The 10,974-nt window shown below is 38.1% G+C and overlaps 1 protein-coding gene across 2 annotated transcripts in view; it reads left to right on the top strand.

The window, feature by feature from the left end:
- Positions 1 to 10,519, top strand: part of grin2ca (glutamate receptor, ionotropic, N-methyl D-aspartate 2Ca) — a 53,362-nt gene extending 42,843 nt beyond the window's left edge. For both annotated transcript variants that reach the window (XM_027141686.2, XM_047800616.1), the window contains 8 exons: positions 55 to 223; positions 1,819 to 1,972; positions 2,174 to 2,299; positions 3,469 to 3,698; positions 5,719 to 5,879; positions 5,972 to 6,159; positions 6,906 to 7,138; positions 8,120 to 10,519. In XM_027141686.2, the coding sequence (XP_026997487.1) occupies positions 55 to 223; positions 1,819 to 1,972; positions 2,174 to 2,299; positions 3,469 to 3,698; positions 5,719 to 5,879; positions 5,972 to 6,159; positions 6,906 to 7,138; positions 8,120 to 9,760 (2,902 nt within the window). In that variant the 3' untranslated portion in view covers positions 9,761 to 10,519. The remainder of the gene's footprint in view (positions 1 to 54; positions 224 to 1,818; positions 1,973 to 2,173; positions 2,300 to 3,468; positions 3,699 to 5,718; positions 5,880 to 5,971; positions 6,160 to 6,905; positions 7,139 to 8,119) is intronic.
- Positions 10,520 to 10,974: the final 455 nt, after the last annotated feature.

Genomic DNA, 10,974 nt, shown 5'->3' with positions numbered 1-10,974 from the left:
TTTCTATATTTTTTATATATTAGCTGACAGTAATGTCTGCTCTTATATCTACAGGATCATCGGTGATACTGAGCCCTACACCAAACTGTGCTGTAAAGGCTTTTGCATTGACATCCTAAAGAAACTTTCCCGTAACATTAAGTTCTCCTACGATCTCTATCTGGTCACCAACGGCAAACATGGCAAGCTCGTCCGAGGTGTTTGGAATGGCATGATTGGAGAGGTGAGAGAGCACTGAGGCTGTGCAGCTCTGCTCATGTTTCAGTATCTGAAGCACTTAGTCTAGTCAAATTTAAAATAATTGTACAATGATTAACAAATAACTTTCTATGTTCCTGCTTGAGGACACGTTAAAAGGACCAGGACCAGGCTGTTAACTCTGAAATAAACCTGAGTGGATATGCATTATGTATACAGAGTACAGCCTTTGTTATACTATAGTGTTGGTTTTCCCTCCTAATTACAGCCAATGCTTTTCTTAAGGGATACAAGTAGATGTTAATTACTCCAGTAAAACGATTAAGTAGACTTATTTAAACTATAATAATCACAGAAGATTATTGCTTGGTACAATAATGCATAAAATAATACGTTTTCAAAATGAAACTTAAAGTAATCCATTGTCTTGTGAGTTTATCTTCTACTTTATTTTCAAGTTAAAGTTTGCTTACATTTTGAAGGAGCAGGTGAACTTTTGTTTTTAATATTAACCATCCTGAAACCTTATCTCATGGTGCACACTCACATTTAGGTGCAGATCTTTTTTTTTTTTTTTTTTTAAATCTCAATGAATTTGTGGGAAGTGATGGCTCAGAGGTTAAGGCTTTGAGCTACTGATTAAATCAGTTCAAGATCTCAAATCCCAGCATTGCCAAGCTGCTATAATTGGGTCCTTGAGCATGACCCTGTCTCAACTGTTAGACACTCCGGTTGAAAGTGTCAGCCAAAAGTAGTGTATTTGCTTTTTTTTCAAGCTCAGTGTATTCATATAGTATTTGACTAGTATTAGGTTAGTATTTATTTATTATCTTTTTCTCCTATTCACTAGATATAATCATATTAGACCATCCCACCCCTAGTCCTATCATTCACTGCAGTGGTACTTTGCAATTCAGTGCAAAAATATGATCCACTTTCAAAGTCTTGTTTTACAATAAGCCAATATTTTTGATCAAGACTAAACTGAAAACCCCTTGAGTAAGCAAAAGAAAGATAGAAAGAATGCAAGCAGGCAGATGAATATGAAAGATAGATAGATAGATAGATAGATAGATAGATAGATAGATAGATAGATAGATAGATAGATAGATAGATAGATAGATAGATAGATAGATAGATAGATGGATGTGGTATGGATTTGATGTTAGTTATTACATCGATTTTATCAACCTGACTTTATTGGATTGGGTTCAGTTAATTAAAAATGGGTACAAAACCAAGCTTTTTTGTCTGTACAGTCACTGAATGATGAACGTGCACTATAAGAGGTACAGCTTCTTACCCTATAACATAAAAGTGTGATCATACGTCCCAGTCAAAGTGAAACATGAATGTCTAGCTTGGGTGACAGGTAAAACTACTGAATTAAAAAATAAAATGTATTTCCTTTTTTATCTCACTGTTTTAGGTGATGAAGAGATCATACTGAAGTGATCTGACCTGTCAGTGAACCAAATGCCATAACAATTTATTAGAAAAATGGCTTAAAGCTGCAAAGAAATGGCATTTAGCCATCTGTTTAACTGAATGTCGAGTTTAAACTTCTATGCTCTTTTTTAGAGGTAAAAAAAGGCTAATGTGTATTTCTGTCTATTTAAGGTGGTTTATAAGAGGGCAGACATGGCCATTGGGTCTCTCACTATAAACGAAGAGCGCTCTGAGATCATTGATTTTTCAGTGCCGTTTGTGGAGACAGGGATCAGTGTGATGGTGGCCAGGAGCAATGGAACTGTGTCTCCGTCTGCCTTTTTGGGTATATTTCTCGCATCATTCATTAATCTGTGTTCATTTATTATTTTCTAACATATGTCGGGCATGTCACTAATATGTGCCTTGAGTAATCTGTAAAATTGGACTTCCTTCTATCACATCATCAGCATAGAGATTGTAAATAATATTCTGACTTCATATAGTTTTGTAATTAGACACTTTTTGTCCTCCTTCTCTGTGACAGAGCCCTACAGCCCTGCTGTGTGGGTGATGATGTTTGTGATGTGCCTGACAGTGGTGGCCGTGACTGTCTTTGTGTTTGAGTACTTCAGCCCTGTAGGGTACAACCGTAGCCTGGTCAGTGCAAAAGGTAAGTGGAGCAGGACTGAGAGCAGAAATGAGGACAGATGAACAAAATACTCCCAAAATAATGAAGCCTGATAAATCTGAAATGACTGATCTGATGAATCATTCGACTTCATTGTGACCTGCTTTAAACACTCATTTTCTTTTGCAGGAAGTTTGATTTATGGTGTAGTTAGAACTTTTGTCTGAGACTACATGAAATTGAATGAAACCAGAGCCCATACCACGGAGGAGTAAAAAAGATAAAATGAGTATTGACCGGTGATCTTATGATGGTTTAAAGTGTAGCATATGACCCCCTGATTACCCTGTTATTATAGTGAAATCTAAAGGAAAGGCATGTAGTCATGTAGTGCTGTGAGGAGAATAAATCTGGATCTTGCTACTGTAGCTTACATGGTTAACTACGTACAGTAATCAGGAAAACGCTGTTAAAGTGACCCTGTAGAGTTACAGCATTTATTACAGCAACTCACAGCAGAGTTACTGTAATAAATATTGTAACATTTGTTTGTAGTAAGCCCACTGTATTGCATTTTTAATTAGCATACAAAGCTGTATTATACATGAATACATTTCAGCAGAGACGCTAATTAGCTAAACTAATTTCCATACAAAACCACTGCTTAATAAATCAGTTTTAATGGTTTCCTAAATCCTTTGAAAATTTTTATTCTTAAATATTTTATTTATAAATATAATTTAAAAAGCTTTTCAGAGAAGCTAGATAGCTAATTTTGCTCTGCTTTTTCTCCCTGTAAACAACATTTTAGATAAGTTTTGGAAATTTGCTCAGATCTACAGCCTACGTATTTTCGTTTGCTAATGTCATTTTGTACTAGCTCCAATTCCAGTACCTTATGTAACTGGCTAGGCAGCAAGCTAGCTGATGGCAAATATTGATTATCATATATTATTTAATTTATATAATCAGCAATCTTCATGCCATGAGGTGAAAACATTTACTACTACTTTTTTTTTTTACTACACTTCAATACATTTTTAGTTCTATGTTTAATTGAGTACGATTTTTACATAATTTCTCAGTAAATTATCCTCTCAGAACATCCAATTTTCAGTGTAAATGAATTGTAATTTCTAGCATTTTAGCATTTAACCACAAAACTACTGTACAATATTAAGTATGAAAACATAAAGAAATATCCATTTTAGATCCTGGTGGGCCAACCTTTACCATTGGGAAATCAGTGTGGCTGCTTTGGGGGATTGTCTTCAACAATTCTGTGCCAATCGAGAACCCAAAGGGGACCACGAGCAAGATCATGGTGCTGGTATGGGCCTTCTTCGCTGTCATCTTCCTGGCGAGTTACACAGCCAACCTAGCAGCATTCATGATCCAAGAGCAGTACATTGACACAGTTTCTGGACTGAGTGACAAAAAAGTAAGCAATTATGCTATTTTTTTAAATTTATTAATCTGATTTAATCTGATGAAGTCACCGTGGACAACTTATGGAGGTGAAAGTAGATGTTTTATAATGCTGAGTATTTTGTAATCAAATTTGAGTCATTTTCGGGATATGAAAACATTATCAGAAGCTGCTAAATTACTTGATTGAAAATAAAAAATTTATCCGTCTGCATATAAATCATGTATGACATCCCACAGAGTGGGGGGTATACAATTTGATTAAAAACTGCATGATTGTTTACAGACCCTAAATTACTGACAGTAAAAAAGCAGATCACAGACCATATTAAATTTTAGACTGTTTGCCTTTAGCACAATACAAGTTCGCATCAATACAAACTCTTTCAAAGGAGAACATAAAGCTATCTGACAATTAAGGACTTAAGACCAATCTTCATTATAATTCCTTCAAAGGCATGATATAAGTACATCTGCATTTCTGCACTGTAATATATTTCTATTAGTCAGAGAGACATAATTCTCCTTTTAGCCTCATTGAAAGAGACCATTAATTAATAATAAAAAAATGTCCCTAATTATATTTACTGTCAGTGAAGATCTTAATTAAATCCAGCAATAATATAAATTTTGAAAACATTATTTCACTTCATCAGCTGATGCAAAATGCAAATGTTATTTGCTTCACTATGCATTCTAATTATATAAAAACAGTATTGGAACAGTTTGTGCATTATAATGCAATCAAGGAGACAGCTAAAAGATCTGAGCTTTTATTATGGCATTACAAAGACCTTTATTATGACTAAAGTGATTTAATTGTTTGGACAATGAGATTTATCAGACATGAGCTATACCTGTGAGAATGACCTTAAGAATAAATGGCTCACGGCCACCACGCAGGTTGAGAGAAATTGATTCAATATGAAATCATTTCAAACTACTAACTTGTTTACTTCTAGACAACATTTGTCCTGGCATGTTGTAGATCCTGGCTTGCATTGAGAGTCAACATTAAAATGAAGCCAAGGGCTATTTGTTTCATTTGCATTTTGTATCTCATTTCCTTATGGTTTAGACACATAAACGAGCACAGCGCATCACAACTTAGTACTGTTTCCAAACTGCATTACAGTGCATAGCAACAGAAATATAAAAAGACCACCTTATATCTCTGCAAAACATAATACCTTATGCATATCATTATACATTCATAACAGGCTTACACGCACAATGCCCTAGAGGGAGCACTGAGCCTCTAGCAAAAGCTTTTACAAAGCTCTGTGAATGAAACAGAGCTGCAAAGGAAATGTGTAAGATTCATTCAAGTAACACTAATCCTCATGCTGGTCATGCACAGTGAAAACATAAGTGAAAATACTAGAACAGTCCCTCCCAGCACCTCTTAAATCCTCTAGGCATGAATAGTAAAACTTGTTGACACAGCTCTCATTAAATTCTAAATTTTATCCACAGAGCAAAATATTCTCTTCCACTCATACTGTACTGTACATGCATGGCAATCCTCAACTGCAACTTTTCTCATGCTTCATATTAGTACATAGTATTAGTATTATAGGGGGAAGTCGTGGCCTAATGGTTAGAGAGTCTGACTCCTAACCCTAAGGTTGTGGGTTCGATTCTCGGGCCGGCCACGACTGAGGTGTCCTTAAGCAAGGCTCCCCCACCCGAACTGCTCCCCGTGCGCCGCAGCATAAATGGCTGCCCACTGCTCCGGGTGTGTGTTGACGGTGTGTGTTCACTGCTGTGTTTGCACTTTGGATGGGTTAAATGCAGAGAACAAATTCTGAATATGGGTGACATACAGTACTTAGCCGTATGTCACCTCACTTACACTGATATTATTGCTTGGAATCCTGGGATTCTGACTATAGACAAAGACAAAGACATTTAAAAAGAATCCACATAAAATACATAAAAGAAAAATAAAGTAATTAGATTAAAGAAAAAAAATGGGTTTAAAGCCAAATGAATTTTCAAATTAAACTTTTGTGACATCTTGCCTGCCTCAGTTCCAGAAACCACAGGAGCAGTATCCACCATTTCGCTTCGGTACAGTGCCTAATGGCAGCACAGAGCGGAATATAAGAAGCAACTATCCTGAGATGCACTCCCACATGGTCAAGTACAACCAAAAGGGCGTGGAAGATGCTTTGAACAGCCTTAAAACTGGGTACAGTTTGACTTGCTTCTCCACATACTAACATATAATTTGAATAACACTGTTAGTTCCTTAAGTTAATTTTCAACCTTTTTTGTAAACAGCAAACTTGATGCCTTTATTTATGATGCCGCCGTGCTGAACTACATGGCTGGTAAAGATGAGGGCTGTAAACTGGTGACCATTGGAAGTGGGAAGGTTTTCGCAACTACAGGCTACGGCATTGCATTACAGAAGGAGTCCCGCTGGAAACGGCCCATTGACCTTGCCCTCCTCCAGTTTCTTGCTGATGGTAACCTCATAAAATTGTCTGAGTAGTTTACAAATAAGTTACAGAGAGCAGCATAACCTCTAAGTTTGACTCTTTTACAAGCAGTGGTAGTGCCAAGCCATTTCAAGTGAGATCATAGTTTTGCACCACAAAGACAACAGACAGTTATTACAACAAAAGTGTATATAAAATTACTGAATATTTCATTATTTTAGTGTAACAGTAAAAACCACAGGGCAAAACATTTTTTTAGAAATAAAATACTCAAGGGGGCACGGTGGCTTAGTGGTTAGCACGTTCGCCTCACAGCTCCAGGGTTGGGGGTTCAATTCAAACCTCCGCCTTGTGTGTGTGGAGATTGCATATTTTACATTTGTTCTACCCCGTGCCTCGGGGGTTTCCTCTGGGTACTCCGGTTTCCTCCCCGGTCCAAAGACATGCACGGTAGGTTGATTGGCATTTCCTGATAATTGTCCGTAGTGTGTGATTGCATGAGTGATTGAGAGTGTTTGTGCCCTGCGATGGGTTGGCACTCCGTCCAGGGTGTATCCTGCCTTGATGTCCGATGGCGCCTGAGATAGGCACAGGCTCCCCGTAACCCGAGTAGTTTGGATAAGCGGTAGAAAATGAATCTATGAATGAATAAAATACTCAGTAGTATTATATGCTTAATTGACCCCTCACTGAGCTATTATTTTTATTTTCCTACCCCTACCTCTGTGTTCTAGTGTAAATTATTACCTGAAAATTTGTATTTTTTTATTTAGGTGATACTCAGAAGCTGCAGACAGTGTGGCTAACTGGAATATGCCGCAATGAGAAGAAAGAAGTGATGAGCTCCAAGCTGGACATTGACAACATGGCTGGAGTGTTCTACATGTTGCTGGTGGCCATGGGTCTCAGTCTGCTGGTGTTTGCCTGGGAACACTTGCTCTATTGGAAACTTCGCCACTCTGTGCACAAGTCTGAACGCCTCGACTTCTTACTGGCAATCAGTAGGGTGAGTGTTTTCTCAATTTTAATTCATTTGGTAATGTTCGTTTCTAGTGTTTCTAACATTATAACAATTTCCAAAGATACAACACATACTTCTACAAATCCATAAAAACCTTGATCTCACACAATGTTACATGAATTACTGGCAATTCCAAAAAAAAGTTAATCAGCATCAAGAACATTAACTATATTGACTGATATTCAAGAAAGGTTTTTTTAAGCCTGTCGTCTACCAATTTACGGACCATTTACTTAGCCAAATACAATCATGTTATAATTTGATTGGTTTACTGGTTGATATGTAACAAAAATGTTATACAAATACTAAAGCTCCACAATGCCAATCAAGGTAAATCACAATTTATCTCATATTTGTTTGTTGGCGTCAGCGGATATTTAAATAATAAATATTGGATATCAGCATCAGTCTAGAAACTGCGAATTTACATGTAGATGCTTCAGTAAAAATGACCACAAAGTATTTGCCAGTCATAAAAGGATCAAGGATGCTCTAAATAATGCTCTAAATAATGTTTGATTAAAATGAATGATCTGAAATGTTTCTCAATGTTCATTTCCTTAAGGCTACCCTGCATAGGACATTTGTTCCATTTTGAAAATGTAATATTAATAACCTCATTATGAAATCTGGATATACTGACAGACATGGTGTTAGTTTAAGCCTCCTGGGTTAAGAACCAATTTGAAAGTAAAATCTATTAAATAGCATAAAATTGGAGAAGAATAATACCACAAATGCACATTCAGCTTCTGACTCATTTTAAATACTGTTAATGCACATAAGCCTTAAGGTGAAAACCAAAATGACAATAAACAGTAGGGAAGAGTTTTGCTTTTGCTTACAATGAACGAATACTTGGTAGAATTTTGACATACTTAAATTAAATATATTAGCAAAGAAGCTATATATTCATGTTATAATTTCTTGCTAGAACACTGTACAAACATGCATTTTTCTTTGTAGGGTATCTACAGCTGCTTCAATGGTGTGGAGGATACAGACCAGAACGGAAGTATACAGAGCCCAGATGTCACTAGCAGTTACACCCAGGCCAACATGCTAAAGATGCTTAAGACAGCCAAGGATATTGTCTCCTCAGCCAGAGTGGAGAACTCCTTGGACAATGCCACTAAGACGATTGAGAATTGGAGCCGCAGAGCTCCAGAAGCTTCAAAACCTATTCTTCCGACCCGTCTCATTAGCACTGATGCCAGTCATGGTCGTCTTCCCTATATTTCCAGTGTCACCAGCAACCATACACCTTACACCCAGAGGGCACTGACTCCCACTTTCCCCCTGCATTATGGAAACAGTGCCACCTTGATAGAGAAACCTCGAGTAGTGACAAGACCTACCACGTTACGGTACACTCTTCCCGCACGGACGAATCACCATCATATATATGAACGGACACTACCTATTTCTAGTCTGAGCAGTCCCCATATTGCTATGAGGGACCCCCCACCTCCTACAGCCCCAAAGCCACACCACAGCACCAGGCTATTCATGGACAGCCAGGGCTGCCACCAAATGGCCCCCTCCTTTCTCCCTTACCGTGAGTTCCATGTCCCGGATATCTATGTGGAACACCAAGACCCTCCCGAGAGCCGGAAACTGTACAATGAAGGACATGGCCGCAAGAAGAGGTCCCACAGCTATGTGGCACCGTCACCAGAACCCCGGCGCAGGAATGATTATGATGAACCAACCTCTTGCCTGGCTGAGCTTAGAGCTAATCAGCTCCTAGAAAACCATGCCCATACTTCACCCTGCATGGGAAGCCACTACCAAAGGCCCAGTGGCAGCTGCAACTCCTGCATGAAACCATACCTTGAGCCAGATACGGATGACGTCCCTTTGCTGGGAAAGGAAAAATTGAACCGTCGCGCCTCTTTCCTCAGGGCCACATGGGGTGGTGACAAGTTGTGGCATGTAGATGAGAAGCCTTCAACGTCTGCATCTTCTTCTAGTCGAATCAACATGCCTGACCTCTTTCCCCGTGTAGTGGTAGCTAATCCCAAGCCTTCAAAGATGTATGCCAATTCTAGTAACAACTTTTGCTACAATATGCCAGCTGAGCCAGCCTATCTTGACCCAGCTCACATGGGTTCCTATCCTTACAAGCCACAGAAACTCAAATACTCTCATTCTACTCGCCTTCCCTCATACCGTGAGGCAATTCTTCAGAATGCAGCAGCTCTGCGGCGATCTTCTTCCACAGTCGTGCACAGACATTACTCCACCTACCTGAACTCTTACACTGACTTGCCAGTATACATGGGCCCGCTTCCACAGGGGCCTGCACATTTCTATGATCACTCCAAAGACATGTGTCATCTGTTCCCCTGTATCAACCACTGCACAAATGATGCTACCCTGGTAACCCGGATAGGTGGAAGGCCTATCATGTATGAAAACACTGCTTTTAGAGGCTACGAGGGTGCTGGATGTTCACGTGAAGAACCATCTCTGCAGCCACTGCACAGTTTACCACCCTCATCTAAGAACAGGGACCGCAGACAGGTTTTGGTGGCACGGAGGCTTAACAGTCCCTATGTACCAAAGCCCTGGGGCAGAGTGTCTAGTCTGGAGTCTGAAGTCTAAAAGGCTCAAAGGTCTGTCCCATTATATACTTGACAACATAGAAGAATAAGAAATGTGTGAACTTCTAGAAGGCTTAAAATCTTACAAAAATAAAAGACGTGCTGAAGGTGGAAATGGAAGTGGACTGGAAGTCATATTTCCAGTGCAATAATATGCAAGGCAGAAGGAAGGAGAGAAAGGGCACAACTATGTGGTTACTGCTGGGACATCCGTATACTTTAAAATGCTAAAAGAAAAAAATATAATATTGAGTAACTGAATTCTTATATATTAAACCTGAGCCTATACATTATTATTATTATTATTATTATTATTATTATTATTATTATTATTATTATTATTATTATTAATGATAATAATAATAAAAATGGGGTTTTAAATGCAGTTGCACAAGTATGGTCATTCTCTACAAACAGATGAAGCAGAATGCAAGTAGTCCACAAGGGTTGAAATAATCTTCAAGTAATGTTTGTTTTTGGGCAAATCAGCATTCCACAATTTTGGAGTCAACTCCAAGGCATTGCAAAATTTTATAAAATCAACCACTACAAAAAGGTCTTCCAAAAAATTTTTGTAAGTTACTGGTTTTCAGAAAGGTGACTGTTTGGGGCTTTTTATTTGCTCCATTGATGTAACTTTGATTTTAAGACTGGTGAACTGCAACTGATTTTTCTGTCTGTATTTCCAGAATTTGTTTCACTGTTTAATAAATGACTGGTGGCTTTAAGAGCCTTTTGGAATGGGCACTGTTGTCTTCTGTTAAATGATCAAATGTGTTATAAGATAATCAAGATAGAGGGCAAGCAATAAATAAAATATTCCTGTTCTCTAAAATCATTATGCATGTACACACAATGCATGCACAGCGTAACCTTGATGAAGTCAACTTAATTTGGTCAAATATAACTCAAATAATGCTTTTCTACTGAGATCAATATATAAATCAAATTTTAAAATTCATAATTTTAAATCATTTAATAATGTCAGCCTCCACCATGATTGTGGTTAAAACTGTTTAAGCTGCTAGCGAAAAGTTCTTTCTTAAGACAGACTACATCTTGCCATGAAGCTGTGACATGCAAACAGATCTTTCTGTGTTGACAGTAATATTGATGCTGAAGCAGGTGATCTTTTTTCTGACAAATGATTCACTGCATGCAGATACAATATCACACAGCGAGGGCATTTGATGATAAACAGCCATACATCAACCC

Source organism: Tachysurus fulvidraco, chromosome 15 (genome assembly GCF_022655615.1).
Source record: "Tachysurus fulvidraco isolate hzauxx_2018 chromosome 15, HZAU_PFXX_2.0, whole genome shotgun sequence".
NCBI lineage: Eukaryota > Metazoa > Chordata > Actinopteri > Siluriformes > Bagridae > Tachysurus > Tachysurus fulvidraco.
The sequence above is the reverse complement of the archived record's forward strand: the minus strand, read 5'-3'. Positions and strand labels throughout refer to the sequence as shown.